This window comes from Dicentrarchus labrax, unplaced genomic scaffold, assembly GCF_905237075.1.
Source record: "Dicentrarchus labrax unplaced genomic scaffold, dlabrax2021, whole genome shotgun sequence".
NCBI lineage: Eukaryota > Metazoa > Chordata > Actinopteri > Moronidae > Dicentrarchus > Dicentrarchus labrax.
This window is the reverse complement of record NW_026136716.1, coordinates 15,862,967-15,889,428: the sequence shown is the minus strand read 5'-3', so window position 1 is coordinate 15,889,428 and position 26,462 is coordinate 15,862,967. Positions and strand designations below refer to the sequence as shown.

General features: G+C 40.0%; 1 protein-coding gene across 1 annotated transcript in view; it reads left to right on the top strand.

The window, feature by feature from the left end:
- The window catches only part of LOC127378833 (guanylate cyclase soluble subunit beta-2-like), a 39,847-nt gene that overhangs the window by 10,173 nt on the left and 3,212 nt on the right, over nt 1–26,462 (top strand). Inside the window, exons 5-16 of the mRNA XM_051428112.1 lie at nt 1,330–1,429; nt 9,082–9,254; nt 9,354–9,450; nt 10,380–10,483; nt 11,929–12,030; nt 13,017–13,110; nt 15,792–15,988; nt 20,945–21,068; nt 21,151–21,299; nt 21,857–22,003; nt 23,548–23,702; nt 24,973–25,142. Of these exons, the coding sequence (XP_051284072.1) occupies nt 1,330–1,429; nt 9,082–9,254; nt 9,354–9,450; nt 10,380–10,483; nt 11,929–12,030; nt 13,017–13,110; nt 15,792–15,988; nt 20,945–21,068; nt 21,151–21,299; nt 21,857–22,003; nt 23,548–23,702; nt 24,973–25,142 (1,612 nt within the window). The remainder of the gene's footprint in view (nt 1–1,329; nt 1,430–9,081; nt 9,255–9,353; nt 9,451–10,379; nt 10,484–11,928; nt 12,031–13,016; nt 13,111–15,791; nt 15,989–20,944; nt 21,069–21,150; nt 21,300–21,856; nt 22,004–23,547; nt 23,703–24,972; nt 25,143–26,462) is intronic.

The window sequence follows — 26,462 nt, the reverse complement described above, 5'->3', positions numbered from 1 at the left end:
TTGTTGTGTGCATCTCCCTCCTTTTGTCATGGCCATATGGTACAGTTTGTGAAAAGTGACATGAATGAATTGGCGGTCATCCCGGTCAGTGGAAAGTCGTTTTCACCCTCTGCCCATCTGCAGCTTTGTTGTCCCCAATGTCTTCTGCTTGAGCTTGTTCTTATGAACCGCCATCTTTTAAATTTTAAGGATGGAAGCAACCTGACGCTCACTGTATCCATCTGCCAGTACAGCCAGAATTGAACCTTTCTTTTCCTCACTCAAAACTTTTCTTTTCAACTCTTTTGGCATGATCAATAGTTTTTACTTTTTTTTAACTTTTGAGGTACTTCTAGCACTAGCATTTTGCCATCCAGCTGTTCCTATTGCAAGAGAATAGTGATGACCACAGCAGTGGTATTTATACTTTTCCTCGTTAAATAAGATTTGGTTCAGGTGATCACCTTAATCAGTACTTCATTTAGTAGAATGAGGTGTGCTTGTGTTGGAATTCAACAAACACTGGAATGGAATGGCTGCCATACATGTAGATAAAAAAAGAAAGAAAAAAATATTTTGAGTGGTCTCTCAATTTTTTTCCTTCTTTTTTTTGCTGTATATGTTATAAATTACAAAAAGAAAAATATTGGTATTGATCTAGACACACCTCAGTGCATTTACTGTTTATACTGTATATTTACATATTTCTGAACATGAACTACTTTATATTTCAACTATACTTGGTATTGCACATTTACTCCACCATATTAATCAAATCGTAATATAAATAACAGCTACCTTTGCTGTGAATTTGCAGATTATCATTTTATATAGTTAAAGTTATGCATTTTCAAAGATGAAATATCTGTAATTTTACAAAACTTAATTGATTACATTTACCTGCAATTCAATCAGAGTCAACCTGCAGTCATGGATTAGTGCTGAGATAGCAGAGTAGCTCAGATTTAAGAAAACTGGAGAACAGGTATCCTTGGATGGTTTCTTATTATTATGTGTAGTATCCTAAAGTCTTATATCTGCAGAGATGAGGATCAGCGTGGATCTGCTTTAGAAAACAAAGAACTCAGACATATATTTTTCATCTTCAGCATAAACAGTGTCCTAAAGTTCAGGATCTATTTTCAACCAACATTTTACAGTTTTAATTAATCTGCAATATATGGCTAAAAGCGACACAAAAGATGCATTTGTACCCAGGCACAAATTCATCCATGTATGCAGTCCACTTTTACAGCTTTAATATATGTATTATGTTGTGACAAGAGTTTCTTGAATTTCTTCAATTTGTTGTGTTTTTTATTATCTTAAAACATCTGACCTGTTTTTTAGGAAATGAATGCACCGTCTTTCCGAGTGGAGATGACAGATGATGGGAAGATGCTTCTTCACTACTATTCTGACAGGAAGGGCTTGTACCATATTGTGCCTGGTAAAAAAAAAAAACCTACACTTCCTCAATCCACTGCATTAATCTTGATTTTACAAATTGTAGCAGAGGGTTTGTTATGACTTCAACTAACAGTGGTAATTAATTGACTACCAAAGATACATTATTGTCTATAGTAGGTTCAGAGGTAGAGCGGGTCGTCCACTCAATGGGAAGGCTGGCGGTTCAATCGATCCCTGGCTTTTCTGGCTGCATGTCGAAGCAAGATACTGAACCCCAAATTGCTCCAGATGCTGTGCATCGGTATATAAGTGTGTATGAATGCTTAGTTTCCATTCTGATGAGCAGCTTGCATGGCAGCCACTGCCATCAGTGTGAATGTGTGCAAATGGGTGAGTGTGGCATGTAGTGTACAGCGCATTGAGTGGTCGAATGACTAGAAAGACGTTACATAAGTACAGTCCATTTACCATTCACATTAGAAACCTTTTCCACAACAGTGTAACAAAACTTAATTAAATAGTTAATTATGTATTATTCATTGAAAGATTTATCATATTACTTTACTTTTTACTCAGACAGTGATAGGTAGTTGCTTCTTTATTAGCATTTGTTGTCAGAGTCAATCAAAAAAAAACATTAATCAAGGGACACAAAACAAATAATAGGTTTTGTAATTGGTTTTGTTTCTTCTGGTTTGCAATTTTGTTTAGTATGCCAGCTGCATATGGGAAAAAAACTGTTCTTGTGGTGTGAGGTTTTGGTCCTGATGGACCGCAGCCCCCTGCCAGAGGGAAGTGTCTCAAAGAGTCAGCCACAATCTTACCTGCACACTTCAGAGTCTTGACGGTGTACAGGTCCTCAAGGTATGGCAAATTGCAGCCGATCACCTTCTCAATGGAGAGAATGACACGCTGCAGTCTGCCCTTGTCCTTGGTGATGGAGGAGGCGAGGATGGACTTGATGGCAGTGTAGTGTAAGTGCACCATCATCATCTTTGTTAAGTTGAACTTCTTCAGCTGCTGCAGGAACTACATCCTCTGTTGTGCTTTTTTGTAGAGGGTATGGGTAAGGGAACTGATGTTCAGCTCCCACTTGAGGTTCTGAGTGATGATGGTACCCAGGACTCCACAGTGCTGACTGGGGAGTCACACAGGGTGATGGGGGTGGATGGGGCTGTATTCTTTCTGAAGTCCAAAATTATCTCCACTGTCTTGAAAGCATTATGCTCCTGTTTGTTCTGGGACAAGATCAGCCAGGATTCTGTGAAGCAGAAAACAGAAGATGAAGAAAAGTCTGTTTTTCCCCCCACCAATAGCTGATGTTCAGTTTGTTGCTCAGTGAACATACGATGAAAAGAAACATTGCTTGGGATGGTGTGCCATGTCTGTGCTGGTGGAGAAGCACGAACCACCTATGGTGTTTTACTGAATGAGCAAAGGTGAACGCAATAATTCCACAGATGATAGGAGTAAAGTGAAGTGGGAAATAAATCCACTGGAGTTGTTCCCCTGATGTTTATAAGCTCTTCTCTGGTGAAAGAGCTCTGGGTATCACAGCAAAAAAATGAATTAAAAAACGCATCTCTGTATCAGATTTTGAGATTTAGAAGTGGTTACCTACTGCTTCTACATCTGTGTCTGGCCACCAAACTACTGTTTCTGCTGGGTTTGTTTAGAGCAAACATTGCAAGATTGCCAAGCATATGAACCTATCTCAGAAGTCTATTGGCATGTTGAGTTTGTGTGTGAGAGTGAGTAATTTCAAATAGAGGAATATGAGAATGAATCGTGGTTTATTTAAACTAACCAAAGGTGGAAACTTAAACAAAAGCAGATGCCGTGACTCTTCATCGCTGTGTAGAACACCTTGCCAAAAAAAGAGCATAAAAAGAGAGCTGCAAGTGTTTCTAATGCAATTTGCAAGCACGCTTACACACTCATTGCAAAAAGTGGTAATGTCACCTTTCAAAAGTGATTGTTTGCAGATAAATTTGTTGAGTACAAGACTCCTGCATGACCTTCCATGGGTAACAAGTATGGAGTTTGTTTTGCTTAGTAAATAATGTCAAAATAAACAGGAGACGAAATTATCTCTTGCTGCAATTCGCAGTTCACGTTTCAAATTTGTGCCACATGCCACTTGCTCTTTGTCTGGTTTTCAAAAGATGTGCATTTGAAAATAAAACACTCCTTTACACATCACATTGAACAGCCTAAAAGTTTTGTTCCTCTTACAGGTTATTGTTTAACAGGGATTAACTGGTGCATAATGTTATGTGTACAGACAAAAATACCTATCCTTGTACAATAACATATATACCTTATATAGTTTTTACGATTTGTTGCCCAATATAATCTGAAGGCAAAAGTGTTTATACCTGTGTTGCGAGTCTCTGTAGTCTCAATGTGATAATCGGCCTCCTGCAGTAGTTGCTCCTTCCCTCTATTGCATTATTGCTGTGAGAGAGGGTTGTAGCAGAAGGCTTTTACACAGCATGTGAAATGTCTCTAAACAAAACCTGTGCATTATTCCCTTTTGTGCAGAAGCATTTCAATTTTCAATTCAATTTTATTTGTATAGCGCCAATTCATAACAAAAGTTATCTCATGACACTTTTCAAATATAGCAGGTCTAGACCGAACTCTTTATAACATTATTTACAGAGACCCAACAGTACCACCATGAGCAAGCACTTGGCGACAAGGGCAAGGAAAAACTGCCTGTTAAAAGGCAGAAACCTAGGACAGATCCTTCGGCTCTGGGTGGGTGGTCTTCTGTCTCGACCAGTTGGGGTGAGAGAGAGAGAGAGAGAGAGAGAGAGAGAGAGAGAGAGAGACACACACAGGTGTACAGCAACAACAGTATTGGCAATGGCAATCTAGCAGGACCATGGCAGGAGGCTCCACCAGGATCTATAAGAACCTGCGAGACGAGAAAGCACAAGAACTCCGGGGAAGAAGTTAAGTTAGTAACATGCATTAATGGGACATGAATGAGTGCAGGAAGAGAGAGGAAAAGAGGAGCTCAGTGCACCATGGGAAATCCCCCAATAGTCTAGACCTATAGCAGCATAACGAAGGGATGGTTCAGGACTCACCTGATCTTGAATGTGGTGAGGGTGTCTGCCTCCCTAACCAACAACTGGAAGCTGATTCCACAGGAGAGGAGATTGGTACCTAAAGGCTCTGGCTCCTGTTCTACTTTTAGAGACTATAGGAACCACAAGTAGCCCAGCATTCAGAGAACGTAGTGTTCTAGAGGGGCAATAGGGTACTATGAGCTCTTTAAGATATGAAGAGCTTTATAGGTGAGGAGGAGGATTTTAAATTCTATTCTACATTTTACAGGGAGCCAGTGCAGAGAAGCTAGTACAGGAGAGATGTGATCTCTTTTTCTAGTTCCTGTCAGTACTCGTGCTGCAGCGTTCTGAATTAATTGGAGCATTTTAATGGACTTATTGGGGCAACCTGATAACAAAGAGTTGCAGAAATCCAGCCTTGAAGTAACAAATGCATGGATTAGTTTTTCTGCATCTGTCTGTGATAGGATGTGTCTAATTTTTGTAATATTACGTAAATGAAAGAAGGCAGTCCTGGAGGTTTGCTTTATGTGGGAGTTAAATGACAAATCCTGATCAAAGATAACTCCAAGATTCCAGACAGTGGTGCTAGAGGCCAAGGTAATGCCATCTAGAGTAACTATATCTTTAGACAGTGAGTCTCTAAGGTTTTGGGGGCCAAGAACAAGAATTTCGTTTTTTTCTGAGTTTAACATCAGAAAATTGCAGCTCATCCAGGATTTTATGTCCTTAAAACATGCTTGTAATTTAGATAATTGATTAATTTCATCGGGCTTAATCGATAGATATAAATGCGTATCATCTGCATAACAGTGAAAGTTAATGCTAAATGGACCTGTACTTGTATAACGGCTTTCTAGTCTTCCGACCACTCAAAGCGCTTTTACACTACGTGCCACACACATTCACTCAGTGACGGCAAAGTCCGTCGAACAGAAACAAACTCATTCATACACATTCACACACCGATGCACGGCATCAGGAGCAATTTGGGGTTCAGTATCTTGCTCAAGCATGCTTCGACATGTGGCACCAGGAGCCAGGGATCGAACCCACAACCTTCCGATTAAGGAACGACCCGCTCTGCCTCTGAGCCACAGCCGCCCCTTAATGGAGTGATTCTTAATAATGTTGCCTAAAGGGAGCATATATAGTGTAAATAGTATTGGTCCAAGTACAGAACCTTGTGGAACTCCATGACTAACTGTAGTATTTATTCAAGATTCATCGTTAACATCTACAAACTGCAAACGATCTGATAAATATGACTTAAACCAGCTTAGTGCGGTTCCTTTAATGCCAATTTGATGCTCAAGTCTCTGTAAAAGAATATCATGGTCAATGGTGTCAAATGCAGCACTAAGATCTAATAATACAAGTACAGAGACAAGTCCATTGTCAGAAGCAATCAGAAGGTCATTATTGACTTTAACCAGAGCTGTCTCTGTGCTATGATGAACTCTAAATCCTGACTGAAAATCCTCAAATAAACTATTGTTATGTAGAAAGTCACACAACTCTTTGGCGACTACTTTCTCCAGAATCTTAGAGAGGAAGGGGAGGTTAGAGATTGGTCTATAGTTGGCTAAAACCCCTTGGTCAAGAGTGGGCTTTTTAAGAAGGGGTTTAATTACAGCTACTTTAAAGGACTGTGGTACATATCCAGATAATAAAGAAAGATTAATCATATCCAGTAAAGAAGTGCCAATTAAGGGAACAACTTCTTTAAGCAGCCTAGCTGGGATCGGGTCTAATAAACCGGTTGATGGCTTCAATGAAGAAATTACTGAAGTTAACTGATGAAGATCGATAGCAGAGAAACAGTCTAAATATATATCTAAGTTTACATTAGTAAAAGTCCCTGAACTTGGAGAGCCACTGATAACTGTTGATGGCAGTTGGTGATTAATTTTCTCTCTAATAGTAATAATTTTATTATAAAAGAAGCTCATGAAGTCATTGCTACTTAAGTTTATGGGGATATGTGGCTCAATAGAGTTGTGACTCTCTGTCAGCCTGGCTACAGTGCTGAAGAGGAACCTAGGGTTATTCTTATTTTCTTCTATTAGTGCTGAGTAATAGGGTCCTCTGGTATTACGGAGGGCCTTTCTATAAGTTTTAAGATTATCTTGCCAAATTGAGCAATATTCTGATAATTTGGAAGAGCGCCATTTCCTTTCGGATTTCCTAGCTATTTGCTTTAACTGGTGGGTTTGGTGATTGTACCACGGTGCTAGTCTCCTATGTTTTACTAATTTCCTTTTTATAGGAGCGATAGAGTCTAATGTTGATCGTAGTGAGCCTGCAGCACTATCAACAAGGTTATCAATTTCAGAGGGACTAAAGTTGTTATAGGATTGTGTTTAATTCCATGCCATGTCTGAATTTAACACTGAAGGAATCTCCTCCTTAAATTTAGCTACGGCACTGTCAGATAGACATCTGCTGTAGGAAGTTTTGTCTAATGGCTTATGATCTAATAGTATGAATTCAAAAGTTATTAAATAATGGTCAGATAGGAAAGGATTATGTGGGAAGACTATTAAATGTTCAATATCAATGCCATATGATAGAACAAGATCAAGAGTGTGTCTAAAACAATGAGTTGGTTTATTTACACTCTGAAAGAAGCCAATTGAGTCTATTAATGATATAAATGCGTTACTAAGGCTGTCATTGTAAACATCCACATGAATATTAAAATCACCTACAATAATTACTTTATCTGATTTAAGGACAAAACTTGATAAAAACTCTTGAGAATTCAGATATAAAATCAGAGTACGGTCCAGGAGCACGGTACACTATAACAAACAGAACTGGCTGCAGTGTTTTCCAGTTTGGGTGAAAAAGACTAAGAACAAGGCTTTCGAATGAATTATAATTTAGTTTAGGTTTAGGATCCATTAAAACGCTCGAATCATATATGGCTGCTACTCCACCTCCTCGGCCGGTGCCTCGAGGAATGTGAGAATTAATATGACTGGGGGGGGTGGATTAATTTAGGCTAACATACTCCTGGTGGGACAACCAGGTCTCAGTAAGACAAAGTAAATCAATATCATAATCTGATATTAATTAATTCACTAAAACAGCTTTAGAGGACAGAGACCTGATATTTAACAGTCCACATTTCATTCTTTTATTTTGTGCTACTGAGGAGTTAGTTTTAATTTTTATTAGATTTTTATGTTGAACTCCTCTTGTTTGTATTTCTTTAAATAATTTAGGTGGTCGGGGGACAGACACAGTCTCTATGGGGTTTTGGGTGGGTGATTGTTCTAAAGAAAGCACAGAGAAGCGTGTAAGACAGCAGCTCTGCTTCCTGATCCCAACTCTGGACTGTCAGGTTTTACAAATAAACTTCGCCATATTTCTAGATAAGAGAGCCACTCCATCCAAAGTGGGATGGATGCCGTCTCTCCTAATCAGACCAGGTTTTCCCCAAAAAGGCTTCCAGTTATCAATGAAGCCCACATCGTTTGCTGGACACCACCTCGACAGCCAGCGGTGGAAGTCCGACATGCGGCAATACATTTCATCACTGGTGACATTGGGCAGGGGTCCAGAGAAAACTATGGAGTCCGACATTGTTTTAGCATAATTACACACCGACTCCACATTAATTTTAGTGACCTCCAATTGGCTTAAACGGGTGTCATTACCGCCGACGTGGATAACAATCTCACCATATTTACGATTATCTTTAGCCAGCAGTTTTAAATTTGATTCAATGTCGCCCGCTCTGGCCCCAGGGATACATTTAACTATGGCCGCTGGCTTCACTAACTTCACGTTTCTGACTATGGAGCTGCCAATAACCAGAGTTGGTTCCTCAGCGGGTGTGTCGCTGAGTGGGGACAATTTATTAGAAACATGAATGGGTTGGTGGTGAACTGTGGGCTTCGGCGTTTTAGTCTTCCTTCGCTCAGTCACCCAGCCTCCCTGTCTTCCCGGCTGCTCGGGATCTACCGGGGGATCTACCGAAGGACGGCTAACAGAAGCTACCTTCGGTAGGACCGCACCGGCTGGCTAGCCTCGCCTCCAGCGCAGTAAATAAACTACACTTAATACAAGAACCATTATCATTAAAGGAGGCAGAGGAATAACTAAACATCTCACACACTGAGCAGGACAGAGGAGAGGGAAGAGGGAGAGGAAGAAGCCATAGCTAACTGCTAATGCTAATGAAGCTAGCGTGTATGAAAAACTTTTGAAAGTAGCGAAAAGTCGCTAAAAGAAGGAGTAACTCCGAGTGTTTAGGTAGAAATAGTCTACGTATAAATGTTAAGCGGGAAAGTAACGTCTGTAACGAGTAAAACAAATTTAGATTTAGCGTTCACTGACAGAGCTACAGCACCAAACAGTGTACACAGAGCAAGAAGTAAACCGGAAATGAGTCAGAACGCTTACTGTAGCACGTCACCTGGAACACCTGAATCCTGAGGGAGTTCCCAAGTGGACAGAGTGTAATTTCTGATTCATTAAATATTTCAAGGAAATTGGCAGCTATTGAATCACTGACCACACACTGATCTCTCACGATTTGAGATCCACTGCTCATTCATAACTGTTTTTCCTTTCTTTTGCCCATTTTTCCATCTTGCTACAGGTATCATGGAGGCGGTTGCCAGAGAGTTTTTTGATAGCAAAGTGACCATGGTGGTTCTCAATCAATCGGAGGAAGATGAGCGGACAGGGAAGAAGGAGCATGTTGTGTTCCTGGTCAAACAGACCAACCAAGCTGGCAAGACCAGAGACCAGCACAATTCCAGTCATAGATGGGTGGGTGTCTGTGGGTGTCTGTGTATTGGTTGTTTCTATATGTATATATTATGTGTGTTTCTGATTCTTTGCCCACTTGTGCTGTGTGATTTTCCCCAGGAGTCATTACTGAGAACAATGAGGGACAGATGTTTGTCACTAGCTGGGAAAAAGCATGGCTGGGACCTGCTCAGGGCTGTGGTCCTCTCAGAAAAAGGTTAACTTTATAGTTAACTTTAACTTAAAAGTTATTCATAGAATAGATGATTTTGAAAACTTGTACTCACTGATGTTATAAATCAACCTTTGATGTAGAGACACTGCACAGAAGTACTTTGCGGATAGATAAACAGTTCTTTATCAAGAAATAGTTCCAGCATAAAACCACAAGGAAGTTTGTAGACACATTTTTTAACTTCGGAGAGAGGTATCACTGGCTCATGAATGTTTATCTGACGAATTCCTGTGCAAAAGCAAAGATCTTATAACTTTATTCACTGATGTTGGTGAAACTGTATCATATTTTATGGATAAAATATTCTCTGTTCTTCCCTCTAATGTTCTCTGGCTGCTCTGCTTAAACTTTCAGACTAGAAGATCTGAGCACTGAGTCAGTGTTTAATGTTACATTTATGGCACATGATCGCCAGGAGCACTGGTGCCTCGAACTCCCAGTCTGTTAGCAATAAGCAGCAGTTAGTAGTTAGTTAGAAAGTTAGTTAGAAATAAATAAAACTATGTGTCCATCAGTAAGAGAGAGTTGAGAGTTGAGGCAGAGAAAAGCAATTTCAAATTTGATTTCATTCAGTGTCTCAGTGTGTGCACTGCGTTGGTCACTGAGTGGCTCTCATTCGTCGGAGGCAGACCATTAAATTAACAAAATAAAACTAAAAAATTGTCCAAAAAATCCAGAAAAAGCAGATATATTCATCCAATTGCCCAATCCTAATGTACAACAACTAAAATGTTGTCAAAACAGCTCTAAACTATATCCGAAAATTTGTCTGCTGAAGAACATACACAGTAGCACAATCAAAATACCACACAGCTGGATACTGTGATAATTCTGTTAGATAACATTAGATAACGGTTTAAGGGTTGCTTCTCTAACACTGTTGGAATGGGTGTGTTTGATTTACTTCCCAGGCAGCCTCCAGTGCACTTTCAGTCCATGTTACCCGAACAAGCTATGGATGGAAGAGAAAGCTTTCTGCAATGCTTTTCCCTTCCATATTGTCTTTGATGAAGATGTAAGGCTCCATGTCTATGTGCTTTAGTCAGCCCATCCTGATACTTAAACAACAGAATTAGTCTAGTGGGAAGGCACCCAAATTTTCAAGATACCCAAAGTCAAAATCTCTTGCATAAATAACAGTCTTCTTTGATGGTCTTGTATCCATAGCTTCTGACAAAGCTACATAGTACAGCCTTTGTTACCATTGCACTACAGATATTTTCTGTAGTTAGGAACATTTGGTTTTCCTGTAATAACATATGTAGGTCTCTTGACTTGAGCTGTGCCTCTTTTCGGAGACTATAACCATACAGTTTCCTTTCCTACTTTCCTGTAAAGCCTTAAGATGTTCTTCCCTTTGTTGTTGCATATACGAAAGTCTGAGTCTTAAGATCCAATGATGTACGCAGATGGTTCCTCTGAATTTGGTAGTTTTTGTATCTGCTGTAGCCTAACTTTTTCAAGATTTGCCATTCTTCTTCAAGGTGTCCATTACTCAGACTTTCAGATATTCAACATTATGAGTGTGAGATCAGAGCTTCTGGAGGAAGACCGCACTCTTAACCAGAAAGGAAGGCTTTAACTGTGTGGCTATAGTCTGACAGATACGACCGTTCCCCATCAATAAAAGACCTTGAAAGTAGGACTGAGCAATATGGCCTAAAAACAAAATCTCAGATTTTTTCACATCACACCCGCTTTACAATTTTCTTAAAAACAAACAAAATCACCATATCTTTGGTAATGTGAAACTCCAGTGCATCTGTAATGTCTTATCACTGGGCCCCCTCTTCTCATATGGATACTATTGGAAAATAATTCTACATGTTCTTTGTAGATGAGTGGGTTCAGTGACTTCAATGGGTTGGGGCTTCTTTTACGGTCCTTGGCAGCCCCCATTATAACATTCATATTTTAAATATCAATTTTATGATTCAGCTATTTTTGTATAGTTTTTAACCGTAAATTCCAATTAAGCAATTCAATCAGTTTATCGCCCAGCTCTACATGAAAGGAAACAAAGAGGCATAGTTCATCCCAAGAGACCTGTGCATTTTGGACATTTCCCAAGAGAAAGATCTGTCACAGTCTGTGCTATTTCACAAAAACCTGAAGTTCAGTTATGTCACATGTAGAGGAACCCACCTCCACACCAAATTTGAAATCAATCAGAGCTTGCATCATGAAATTACATAAAATGATGACATGAGTCCAGGTGTATCCTCTCCCATTCAGCGTGGTTTTATTGTGCATTTTTTTTTATTAATATATACAATATCTGTTAATTAAGCCACTTTTGCAGTAAAATATACTCCATGAGTATATCTTTTTAAATCAAATTAATTGACACACTGAAAATATTTGTGTTTTTGTTGAACCTCATCCTATAGAATCCTGATACCTTGTGTTTCCACCACGTATCTGTCTTTCTTTGTTTCTCGTCTCTGTCCTGTCTATCAGCTGAAAGTAAGGCAGACAGGTGTGAACATACAAAAGTTTGTTCCAGGTCTTCAGGCCAGAGATGCTACATTGGACCAATACTTCACCATTATACACCCACAGGTAAAATACAGTCACAGGTCTAAGAGTTCAAAAATGTACTACTTGTGAGATTGTGTAAAATGTAGTATATCACAATCAGCTGAGGAAAACACTGAACAGTAAGACCATGGTCACACTACGTGAGTTTCAAAGTCGTCAGATCTCTGTACTATTCATACTACACAACTTTCAGTCTTGTAATCAGGAGTCTTGAAGATGTTGTAGTTTTCACACTACATGACTGATCAGCAACAGGGGGTCACACACTACAGTATCTTCTCAAGAAGTCTGACTGGTCTCCAAACTATGTTAAGTAATTAATAACACCATTATTAACAAGCACATGTTTAAATAGGAAAGTAGTTCAAAAACACGCACAAATGGCAGCCATTTACAGCATACTGCCGTTAGAATTAAAATACTGATAATTTGCCTGATCAGCCAGCTTCAGTAAACAATACACACATTAAAGCATTAATCAAACTAATAGCTAACAGCAGTTAATGTAAAACAGCATAATTGTACTTTAGCAGTTACTTTGTGTATCTGTAGTGGTGACAAAACGTTAAATAAATTATGCATATTATCAGTCTGAATTCAACTAAAAGCTGTACCAATCTCCTTTAAAGAAATATTACATGTAAAACATTTGCCTTCAATTTGGGGGAATTTGTCTCTTAATCTCTTAAAATAATCTGTGAGTAGACCAGTTATCTGGTCAAATGAAAAGAGTAACCTTGGATGACATGTGTGCACTTTTTTTTTAATCCCTTAAGTGCGGGAATGGCAGACTTCCGTCCAGCCACTATCAGTTTAAATTACTATAATAGAGAGGTAATTCTTATATGTAAATACATTGAATTGCTTTATAAAGGAGTATGGTCTATATGTGCTCTACATGAAAAGTAGCACTACATAAATAGAACTGAATTGAATTGAAAATTACAACTTTAAGCTAAATAGTAAAATAAAACCAGTATTGTGCAGCCTCTGTCTGTGTCCTCCAGGTGACCTTTACCATTAGGAGCATCAGGAAATTCATCAACAGTCAATTTGTCTTGAAGAGCTACAAAGACAAACACACCACGCTCAAGCTCAGAGGTGGGTTCTAACCAATAACTCCACTATACATTTTTATAAACATACCACCCTATACTGTTAGGTGTATTATTAAAAAAATGAACTAATCAAATCAACTTAATCTTCCAATACAGTAAAAATGCTTTTTGAGAAAGGCTTTAAAAGAATCAATATGTGCTGGTGTGGGGTGTGGCGGTGAAGTCTGAAAAGGTGATTTTCATTCTGAAGTGGAAAAATGGGTGATGACTGCAGTGGGGCTAGAACACAGAGAAGCCTCAACTAAAATGAGTGACCCTTTCTCCCTGGATCATCATCCTCATCATCATCATCACACCCAGGAGTAATGGGGCGGCTGTGGTTCAGAGGAAGAGTGGGTCGTCCACTAATCGGAAGGTTGGTGGTTCAATCCCAGTCTCCTCCCGCCACATGTCGAAGTATCCTTGAATAAGATACTGAACCCCGAATTGCTCCTGATGCTGTGCATCCGTGTGTGAATGTTTATGAATGAATTAAGCTCGTTTGATGGGCTTTGCCATCACTGTGTGAAAGGTTGAATGTGGCACAGTGTAAAAGTGCTTTGAGTGGTCGGAAGACAAGAACGGCACTATACAAGTACAGGTCCATTTACCATTTAACACAGTATAGTCACGGTGATGAACAGGTCTCAGTGTGGGCATCCCTTGCCCTGAAGAAACAATCTCAGTTTTGTGCAGGTGGACCTTCAAGTGATTCATTAATATGCCCTTTGAGATGTCTGCGAGAAAACAGTGATAGCACCTCCACCTGAGTGCTGTAGTTCTACTTCCAATCTGTTATGTTTACTTATTCTTGCCTTCTCAGCAACGACAGTGAGAGACAAAGGGACATCAAGGCAAGACTGGAGAATGCCCAGGATGTGTTTTATTATGTGGTCCAAGCAGTCCATCCTAAAGTATGGTTCTGAATGCTGCAAGGAAACTAAAGCTGATATAAAAAATTATTCAGGTTTTTCACAATGGATGCTTGCGAGGGCTATGTAACATCTGACAAGATCTGGCCTAACAAGATCACAAACTTGGAATTACACAGAAAAACCAAGCAACCAAGCACATCACCAGTCCACACTGCCTACCTCTACCTGTGTGTGACCACTTCCTCACTGAACTGCTGTGACTCACATGCCTGTGGTGTCCACTCAGAGAGGGTTGCTGCTGCACCAAAATTTGACTCGATGGTCCTTGTACCGAGGATGCAATTCTTCAGGACCTGATGGGGTAGCATAAATGCCTACAAATAGTCTAGCCTGCCGTTAAATACCACATGAAGAACAACATGTCAAAGATGGCAACAACTGCAGCGGTACAGGTGATTTACTCTCAAAACTTTTGTGCACAGTGCTCCGTCCTCAACTCTGTATATGTGTGCAGGCACCTCGGTGCAGCCAGGCCCGCCGACAAACACACAAGAAAGGATTAAAGTGCGGCACAAGAGTCTGCCTTTTCCTTAACCTGAGTAAAGAAACTGAAGTTGCTGTCTGCGTATTTAGACACAAAGCCTGCCAGCTGACTTTCCAGGAGTGACACAAGCAAGTTAATGCTGAGCCGCTGATTGCAGGGAAACAAAGCTACGAAGTGAAATGCCTTTCCTCCTGTGACCTGCACAAGCAAACACCGCACAGCAAGGACTTTTTTTTTGGCTCATCCACAACAGGCAGACCACTGGCTGAAGGACGCAGCACACCAGCAACTCTTCTTCCCCCACATTTCACGGACTGGTTCTGTAATATACAGTTTACAGTCTGAATGGCTAACACAGGACTGTTAACCTCTGTTAAGGTACATGCAAATCAATGTGTTTTTCATTATGGTTAGGATGTTGTGATGTTGATATGATTAACGTAGGTTATCGCTATAACTGTATCTCTCTCTGAGACATTTAAGGTGATGATAGTTAATGTTAGTTAGTTATGCTTCACAGAGACATCGTCTTTCCATGCTACTAACTCCCTTTTAACATGGCAGCTATAACTTAAGCTAACACATACACCTTAATTTGGCCTCAACCTCAGCAAACACGAGGAGAGGTAACTCAAACTTGTTCTTTTGTCTCTGACCAACATGTGTTTGATGCTCATGCTCATATGGTCAAGGAGAACAAAGACAGCAGTGTGCAACCCTCATGCGCACCCTTACACACTCTTGCTTTTATTATCTTTTTAATAAATGCCTTTATACATGCTGGCCTATTTAATTTTGCACCTGTGATACCAGCCTCTTCTATGCAGAATATCAAATCCTTCCACTTAAGCTACTGATATGGTGATTTTGGTTATAGTTATTAATTTGATTATGAATCAGTTTTAAATTAATATTTTTTTATGAGACTGAAATCAATCAATTACTAGCTAAGGTTTCACTTCTTTACGAGTGGTGTCCCAACTTAACTTTAATATGAATTGCACATCGACCTTTATAAATGAGCCCCCCTGTTACAGGACTTTGGTCGACAAGCTAGCCAATTTAAACCGAACTTCGGGGAGGTTCAATGTGCAGTGATAGATCATTGTGGCCTTATGTCCTACAGGGGACTAATAGGGTAAAAGTAAATAAGCACAAAAGAGCGGAGAAAAATCATTGAGCAGTGCTGTCTGAACCCAAAAGCAGCATCAGCAGTTCTATAATATCTGAACAACATAGGTTAACCCATATTAAATGTATCTGTAGGTCAGATGGTGTGGATGGAGTCTCTTGGCTGTATGTTGTACCTGTGTTCTCCAAAGTTACGAAACCTCCAGGAACTTCAAGATGTTGGCCTCCACCTGTCTGACCTGGCCCAACATGATGTCACCAGAGACCTGGTCCTTCTCAACCAGCAACGTCTAGCTGAGATGGAGCTCACCAACCAGCTGGAGAGGAAAAAAGTAGGAAAACAGCTCTTACTTTATGTAGTCTTTTGTGAGACTCCTACACAAAATGGCAACCCAGTTTATGAACATGATAAGAAACAGCTAAAAAGAAATGCTAAATTAGGAGATGTAATTAAATGTAACAGTGTCAAATACGTGGTTTAGGGTATTGGGCTATATATATTTAACAAGGGCTAAATAAATTAACTGACTTGACTTGACTCAATGAAAACAGAGCATGTTATGTAAAATCAAGGAATCAAGTACATTTATGTTGAATTGAATAATAATTCTGCAGTGAATCTTTTGAATTTGCATCTGGGGGGGATGTAAATAGTAGCAACATGATAGTAATGATAATGGTTTCATCTTCATATAAGGAGTTCGACATTGAGAAACAGTGTTTACCTACTTTGACTGTGTTTGATCATCAGGCATCATTGATGTAATAAACACAGTCTGCCTCCTCTTGTGCTATGGTCTATCGGCTCAGAACACAATCCGCACGTCAAGTGCTTGATCTGGGATGTTGATGGAGTAGGTCTCTGTAAAGATGTGGGCACAGTAATCTCTGATTTCCTTTTGTTTGGCCAGCGATTTCATCCAGACCGGACATGAATTAATACATTGAATAAGTATGTGAAACCTCTGAGTACATAAAGCTGTAAAACAAGTGAGCAACCATTTGCAACCATCTGTGCAAACAGAGTTACTGTTTTCAATTCAGTTTGATTTCAGTTTCTGGAGTGGGTTTGTTCATTTCAGTAGTTTTTGTTGTTGAAAACAAACAAAAAAAATCTTTTTTCAATATTTTTTAACTGTACTGACCAATTTTGCAGTTGATCCGATAAATTCCCTAGTAGGAGTTCGTTCAAATACAACGCAAAAAAACGCTGAGAGCTGCGAAATGCCAGAAATGGCATCACAGTTTGACATTCGATTCAACCTGGCCAACTTTGACGCCACGACACGGACACGCTCTTCAACGTATATGCACAAATAGCACAACTTTTATTCAGCAACATATTTTGACTTTACTGACCAATTTTGAAGCAGATCCGATAAATTCTCTTGGAGGAGTTTGTTTAAATACAATGCAAAAAACGCTGAAAAACACCACAAAATTCAACGTGGCCGAATTTGACTGCACGCCACAGACACACTGTACTGATCAATTTTGAAGTAGATCCGATAAGTTCCCTAGGAGGAGTTCGTTCAAATACAAGGCGAAAAATTCACCGAAAATGACCACGGAATTCAAAATGGCCAACTTTGACAGAAAGCCACGGACATGCCCTTCAATGTACAGTCACAAATAGCCGACTTTTAATCAGCAACATATTTTGACTGTACTGACCAATTTTGAAGTAGATCCGATAAATTCCCTAGGAGAAGTTTGTTCAAATACAAGGCGAAAAGTTCGCCGGAAGTGAAACTGAAAATCAAAATGGCCGACTTCCTGTGGGGTTTGGGGTATGGGTCCAAGAGGCTACACGTGCCTACCTAGTTTCATACATATCGGTGAAACGTGGCACTGGAGCTGTTTTTTTTAAATACTGTAGGGGGCGCTACAAACACAACAAACACGATTTTTGCCACCAGAGCGCCACCTAGTAGTGGATTGTTGACACATTTTTTAGTGAGCCTCAGGGAGACATGGGCAATCATCATGCAAAGTTTCGTTTCAATCACTTGTGCCGATGCGGAGATATAAACTTGTTCATTTTAAAGAGCGCCACCTTGTGGTGATTGACCTGAAATTACGCATGATGCCTAAGGAAGACATGAGGAACTCTGGACCCACGCTTGGTGTCATTCGGACATACCAATGTGGAGAAATGGTCCACTTCCTTTTTGCCGAAAAATCTAAAGGAAGTCTTAATTTTATAGTGTGCTTTTTTTTTATTTTAAAAATGTTCAAATTACTTTTTTTAATAAGGTGGTCCCCAGATGCTACGTGCAAGGTTTTGTGCGAATCGGACAAAGTGCATAGGAGAAACATGGAAAAGTAGTTTATGGACATTTCGCGCTCTAGCAGGAAAAAAAATAGGGCGTAAGTGGGGGGGGCCTTTATGGGGAGCTACAGCTCCTTTCAAGCGTGGATGTAAGGTTTTTGAATGTGCGACAAACGATGCAGATGTTATTTGCCAAAATTAAGCCTAAACGCACTTTTAATGATAGTAGCGCCACCTAGTGGCCAACCCAAAAGCGACGCATAGAACATAAATTTTTTTGCCACGACTGACATGGGCGCTGCGTTATTCCAGTTTTCGAGCACAGGAAAGCCTCCAAATATGCGTTTGTATAGGAGGAAAAAGAAAAAGAAGAATTCCTTCAATTACAATAGGGCTTTCGCATGGTCAGTGCTCTGGCCCTAATGAAACATTTTGGTTTAGTTTTTATTTGTTTCAGTATTTAAAGTGTAACTACACCCTTCAAATCTGCTTGCTCCCTAGCTTTAACACAGTGACTCTTAGGGGGTATGGCCTCGATTCCAGCCGGAGTGATTAACAGTAGGGCTGCACAATTAATCGAAATATTATCTTAATCGCAATATGACCAAGTGAAATATGCAAATCATAGAAGCAATATGCCAATTGCGAGAGCTGTAATTTTTGATGAAGGTAAACAACAGGGTTAAAGGGGAACTTGGCAATTATTTCAACTTACTAAACCCGTTTAGAAATAATTTGGATGGTTAAATGGCCTGTTCCAGTGAAAATGGTGACTTTCCCCGCTCACCCTAGCATCCCCAGGCGGAAAATCAACCTTGCAACTTTGGGACTACCCTCCTGTTAAGTTGGAAATAGGAAGTATCGTGAGAAGCGAGAACGAGCGAGAAACACAAACTGCTTTACGGCAATTCCACATAAACGCACACGCCCCCCTCAATACCGATTAGCCACGCGGGCTATAAGAACAAGCGATGATGAATGTATTACCCACCTCTGTAGACATTGCTCCACACAAAAAAGTTGCCCAGCAACAAATGCACATCAGCAGCGGTAGAAAGGGGGAGGAGGGTGCCGCAAGTGAGTTTTTTTACGACAGTGTTTTAAAATACACGTCCCAGAGCTGTAGGGGGAGCTCGTTGAGAAAACATGGGACAACAAAAGTGAAAACCAGCGAAGAAATGGCTAGAGTTGCCAAGTTCCCCTTTAACAGCAGCATATTAATCTTAAGAAAACACGTTTTTATGGTACAGACCACCCTAAATTTACTTCATCATGGTTTAAATAGTTTTTTTTTGTGAAAATTCAATTTCGCCTCAAAAATGATCATTTCCACATTATCGTGAATCGCAATTGCAATATCTTTTATAATGATCACATTATGATAGAGTTTTTATCATCTTGTGCAGCCCTAATTGACAGACTGACCACAGCAGTGTAGCTGAAACAGCAACCTGGTAGTCAGAGCTAACCAACCATGAGCAGCTGCTGTCAGACTCGCCATGTCCATGCTGGAAACAGAGAGTCCGCTGAAGCTTTTACAGTTACTCGAAAGCCCTTTCACTGACTTTTGTAAAGGTTTCTGTGTGGTATCTGTGTTTTAGCTGAACTAATGGAGGGCAAATAGTAACAGATAGTTTCCTTTTTTTAACCCCTATTAGTAAGATAATTAGATTTTGGATTATAATAAATAGTTTTTATCCACTTCATAATAATAAAATTAAATCTGAATACTTTAAGTGTATAGGAAATCCCATTTAGCCCTGTTGAATGCTTTTTGTTCATCAAGACTAGTTTATTAGTTTATTAACATCGAATTAGAATTAAGTTTTAAATCTCACTAGCAATCTAACTATGCCAACTGAAAAGAGTGTAGTGAGTAAATTAATCACATTTTTGATGGCCTTAACATGCTTGAAAACTCATGAAACTCTGCGCAAACTTAAGTAGTGGTGAAAATGTACGTACTTATTTGGTCCCACATAAAATAAAAATTTGGTCGGACGACCCTTAAGACATTGATATTGACAGGTTATGAATCTTGACACTGTTGCCGTGGGAACAAGGCAAATGTTGCTATTTACTTATTTAAATTCACAAAAATTGCCACACAATGTCAAAAGTCATATATTGTCACATTTGAGTTTGGTCTGCATGGGTGTGGTAAAATGGGTCTATAGCGCCCCTGGCGGCATGTTTCACCCAGATGTATGAACATTGATAGGCACATGTATCATGTCCAGACATACGAAAAAAACCCTCTTGGACCCATACCCCAAATCCAATAGGAAGTTGGCCTTTTAGAATTAAGTGCTCTTACTTGCAAGCGTTGTAATTTAATGAACTCCTCCTAGGGAATTCATCAGATCGGCTTTAAATTTGGCCACTGCAATTTAAAGTCATATAATATATTGCCATGTAACAGGAAGTTGTCATAACAGCGTACATGGTCTAGTCTCCAATTGTGCCACATTGTGATAGATAGATAGATAGATAGATAGATAGATAGATAGATAGATAGATAGATAGATAGATAGATAGATAGATAGATAGATAGATAGATGAACGGAAATTATAGTGTTATAGCAGCTGATTCAGAGTCAGTTATTATTAGAAAGTCTAATTCGAGCCCTGTACAGGAAGAGCCAAAGCCGTCTCTATTTTCTGAGGCAGCTGAGGTCCTTCAACATCTGTCGGACCATGCTGAGGATGTTCTATGAGTCTGTGGTGGCCAGTGCTATCCTGTTTGCTGTTGTCTTCTGGGGTGGCTGGTTGAGGGTAGCAGATGCTAACAGACTCAATAAACTGATCCGCAGTCTCAGATTGTGCCACATTGCACAAAATTGTTACACCCAGTTGTATCACTTCTCCTAGCCTATTTGCAGTTTGTGTTGATTTACAATTTAAATCTGAAATTTGTACAGTAGTTATGCTTTAGTCTTTTCACTGGTAGGGAAATATAATTTATTTTGTGTGTGTGTGTGTGTGTGTGTGTGTGTGTGTGTGTGTGTGTGTGTAGGAGGAACTGAGAATCCTGTCGCAGCACCTAGAGGCTGAAAAACACAAGACAGAAACTCTGCTGTATGCCATGCTGCCCCGCCACATAGCCAATCAGCTTAAAGATGGGAAAAGTGTAAAAGCAGGTCAGTCTGTCCATCAATCAAGTGGTCTATGTCTAAAATCTGTCTGTTGCTCTGTCAAAGTGTCTTTTTTTTTTTTTTTTAGGGGACTTTGAGGTGTGCACTATTTTGTTCAGTGATGTGGTGACCTTCACGAACATCTGCGCTGCTTGTGAGCCCATCCATATTGTTCATATGCTCAACTCCATGTACTCCAAGTTCGACAGACTCACCAATATACATGACATCTACAAGGTATTATCCCACCTGTTACATTTGTCCTCTTTGAATGAGGTTTGGGTTGGATATTCCAATGGCTGAAATGTTTCTAAATATTTCTAGATGAAGTTATGAAAGGCTATTTATGGTCAAAAAAGAAAGCTATTGTGTTGAAGCTAGATTGCACTCTTGTACTGGATAAGGTTGCCTTTTCTGCCATTTCCCACCTGTGCTTACTCAGATTTTCATGTCTACAGTATAGTTTTTATATTGTCCTGATCTTTGTAAGGGGTTCTCCCCCACCGTTCAGCACTAAAGTTCCTCTTTTAATTAAATTTACCTGTGTAGTAGTTGCTTGCTTTTTAAATCTGGATTCTTTCAAATTCCTCATTGAACCCATTTGAACTTTCATCATTAAACTAAAGATTCAGCATTGATGGCAAAAATAAAGATAAGAGAGATAAGAGGTTCCTTGAGATATTAATTAGCATCGCAATATGATAGGTGATTTTGCATTAAGAGGTTAAAAGAATTTCACGTTGCTCAATCAAATATTGTTTGAATTGTTTTGGGGGTTTATTGGTTTCTCAAAGGTAGAGACTATTGGTGATGCATACATGGTGGTGGGTGGCGTTCCAGTCCCGACAGAAACCCATTCTCACAGAGTGGCAAATTTCGCTTTGGGTATGAGAATAGCAGCCAGAGAGGTCACCAACCCTGTGACAGGCAAACCCATACAGGTAAGAATTTTTAATCATGTCAGATAATTAATTATTTAACTACATTTTTATGGTCTGTCTGACTGACTGACTGACTGGTCCATATGACAAAGACTAAGGAACTGGTTGTGGACCTGAGACAGGCCAAGGCTCCACTGACCTCTGTTTCCATCCAAGGGGTCAGTGTAGACACTGTGGAGGATTACAAGTACCTGGGAGTTCACACAGAAAATAAACTACACTGGGCTAAGAACAATCAAGCCCTGTACAGGAAGGGCCAAAGCCACCTCTATTTTCTGAGGCGGCTTCAACATCTGTCGGACCATGCTGAGGATGTTCTAGGACTCTGTGGTGGCCAGTGCTATCCTGTTTGCTGTTGTCTGCTGGGGCAGCAGGTTGAGGGAAGCAGTCCTGAAGAGAAACCTGGGGTTGTTCTTATTTTCCTCTATTATTCTATGAATAATAAGCTGCTCTGGCATTATGGAGGGCCTCTGTATGTTTTCAAGATTATCTTGCCAGATTGAACGTGATTCTACCAGCTTGGTAGAACGGCATTTCCTTTCAAATTTCCATTAATTGGCAGGTTTCCTGATTATACCTCCTATGTTTTAATATCTTCTTTTTTAGAGGGGCAATACAGTCTAGTGTTGTTCACAGTGAGCCTGCAGCACTATAACAAGATGATCAATTTGGAAGGGACTAAGGTTATCACAGGAGTCCTCTGTTATATTGAGACATGACATTGAAATAAATACACATGGAATCTCCTCCTTACATTTAGCTACAGCACTATCAGATAGTCATCTGCTGTCCAGGTACAGACAAGCAGGTGTTTTAAGAAATGTGAGTATTAATTTGACTGGGGGGAATGGATTTATTTAGATACATATTCTTCATGACACAGCCAGGACTCAGTAAGATAGTAAATCTATATCATTATCTGATATTAATTAATTAACTAGAACAGCGTACTACTCAGGTTTCTTTGTTTACTGTACAATGTTCTGCACTTTAAGTTGTAAGTTCTATGTTTATATTTTATTCTTCTACTTGTGTGTTGCCTCAGGGAGTCGGCCAAAGTAAGACTTTCATTCTACGTACAAACCTTGTGTTTCTTACTGTACATATGATAATAAACCTCTTGAATCTTGAATCTTAGCTTTAGAAGACAGAGACCTGATGTTTAATAGTCTGCATTTAATTCATTTTTTTGTGCTACTGCAGTTTGGTAAAAATTTTTATTAGGTTTTTATGTTTAACACTTTATCTTTAAATAGTTAAGGTTGTCAGGGGACAGTCACTATGAGGTTTTGGGTGGGTAACTGTGTGCAACTAGTGTAAAACCAAACTGGAAGACAGTCAAGCAGCTTGCTCAGGTAAACTCTGTATCCAGATGAGCATCAACACACTTCCTGCCTCCTAAAACAATATAATAACAGAAGCAACAAGCAGGGCTTGAGAGGATGCCACATTTGCTACTGGTTTATATAACAATGAAGACCATTATTGTGTTTGTGTACTCCACTTAAAATGTATGTGCTGACATGGTGTGACATATGTTTCAGATTCGTGTGGGTCTCCATACTGGTCCAGTGTTAGCTGGGGTGGTAGGGGAGAAGATGCCTCGCTACTGCCTGTTTGGAGACACTGTTAACACTGCCTCCAGGATGGAAAGTCATGGACTCCCTGACCACATTCACCTCAGTTCTTCCACATACAGGTGTGTGTGTGTGCATGCAGGTGTATCACCCCCAGCGAACTGTTGTGACCCACAACAGAGGCAGGGACTCTTAACTCTGTAACACTTAATTCCACAGGTAGAATACAAATTTCTAGTCTTCTGACGACTCAAAGCACTTTACACTACTGTAGCACGACTTGCTACTAACAAGGGTTCTCCCAGCACATAGACCAACCACAGGGATTGTTGAACAAGACGACTTTATTCTTTTGACTGCTGCACACACAATAATCACACTTAATAAACACAACTGAGCCTGCTTCCTGAAGTCTATGCAGGTCTGCTCCTGTTGTGTCTCCTCTATCATGGTCCAGCACAATACTGCCTTAAAAGAGGTTATCTGTCCCATAATTATGAGACTATTATAGTCACTACCAACATTTCCCCAGAGCTGTGTCATTGCTATTACCATAAATGTTAGATAACTTGTGTACTTCAATACAAAGAAGACTGATTTGACCACATAAACGCAAATTTCGGCTGCCTTGACCACAGTGTCTTACAGCAGGACAACAATCCCAACAACTTGCCTGTACCTGTTAATATTAATGCCATCCACATTAAATAGCATTAATATTTCCCAGTCTTTCATACTAAGAAGGAAATAAGCAAATTAAGCTCACGTTCTTATCTATAACCTAGTAATTAGCAATGACTCATAACTAGGCTACTTCAAACTTTCTTGTAATAACTCATATTTAAGAGACATGGTGTCTATGTTTTTTATTTTATGAATACAATGCACAGCTGTAAATTTGGCCCAGCTGGTAGTGGTTCATAGTAGTAGCAGACCATAGTTAATCAGGTGAGTACGCAAATAAACACAAATCATATTGTAACAACTTGGCATTACTGTAATGCGATGAGGGAAAATTGGAAGTTTGGAAAGTTTGCTATATATGACATATATGACATATGTCATATATGTATACACATACCTTGAGGACAGTGCAAGGTTTATTCTGCCCCTAACTGTGAACAGTCTTAAACAGTGTCACTGCATTGAGGATGGGGAGGCTGCCTACTATTAATTTTGGCCAAATGGCCAGGATTACACATTGCACTTTTAACTATAGAAAATGTCCCACACCTGTCATACATGCATGCACGTAAATTGATGCACGTACTGAAAATGCGTTCCTGTGGAAATGGCAAGTACAGTGGCAATTGTTACTGTTAATTTATTACACTTCTGTGTCCCTCTGTGTGCCCCCACTCAACTGCTCTTCCCACCCCCATCCCTTTTCAGTGAGTTGAAGGATGCAGGGTTCAACATACAAGAGCGTGGGCAGATTGAGGTGAAGGGTAAAGGCCAGATGACCACTTACTTCCTGTTGGGGAACCTGTTGGTGTCAGAAGATAGCATCATGGGAAGAAAGGTTGGAGGGACTGGTCTTTACAGGGAAGACCTTCAAAAAGGTAAATAACAATACATGGAAAATTATAACAAAGGGTTCCACCATCAAGGTGTGGCAGCTGTCACTCTCATGATGTAATGGTTTATAGAGAGTATATTAACTATATGGACAAAAGTATTTGGCCACATCTGTTAATTCTTGAATTCAGGTGTCCCAATCAAACCACAGGTGTATAAAGTCAAGCACCTAACCATGCAGTCTCCATTTGCAAACATTTGTGATGCAAAATGGGTCGTTCTAAAGAGCTCAGGGACTTCAAGTGTGGTACTGTGATAGGATGCCACCTTTACAATAAGACTGTTCGTGAAATTTCATCCCTTCTGTATATTCCACGGTCAACTGTAAGTGATATTATTAGAAAGTGGAAGCGACAGCAACACAGCCATGAAGCGGAAGACCATGTAAAATTACAGAGCGGGGTCAACAACTGCTGAGGAGCATGGTGCGTAATAATTGCCAACGTTCTGCTGATTCCATAGCTGAAGAGTTCCAAACTTCCACTGGAATTAATGTGAACGCAAAAAACTATGCGATGGGGGCTTCATGGAATTGGTTTCCATGGCTGAGCAGCTGCATGCAAGCCTCACATCATCAAGTCCAATGCCAAGCGTCGAATGGAGTGGTGTAAAGCGCATCGTCACTGGACTATGGAGCAGTGCAATTGTGTTCCGTGGTGTGACGAATAACACTTCTGTTTGGCAGTCAGATGGTCGAGTCTAGGTTTGGCTGATGCCGGGAGAACGTTATCTGCCTGACTGCATTGTGCCAACTGTGAAGTTTGGTGAAAGAGGGATAATGGTATGAGGCTGTTTTTCAGGGTTTGGGCTAGGCCCCTTTTCTCAAGTGAAGGGCTATGTTAATGCTTCAGCATAGCAAGACATTTTGGACAATGTTATGCTTCCAACTTTGTGGCAACAGTTTGGGGAAGGCCCCAGCGCACAAAGCAAGGTCCATGAAGAAATGTTGTGATGAGTTCGATGTGGAAGAACTTGACTGGCCCACACAGAGCCCTGACCTCCACCCCATCGAGCACCTTTCGGATGAACTGGAATGGACATTGCGAGCCAGGCCTTCTCGTCCAACAACAGTGCCTGACCTCATAAATGCTCTACAGAATGAATGGGCACAAATTCCCACAGAAACAAAATCTTGTGGAAAGCCTTCCAAGAAGAGTGGAAGCTGGTATGGCTGCAAAAGGGGGACCAACTCCATATTAAAGTATATGTGTTTGAATATAATGTCATTACAGTCCCTGTTGGTATAATGGTCAGGTGGCCGAATACTTTTGTCCATATAGTGTATACAATATACACTCAGTAGG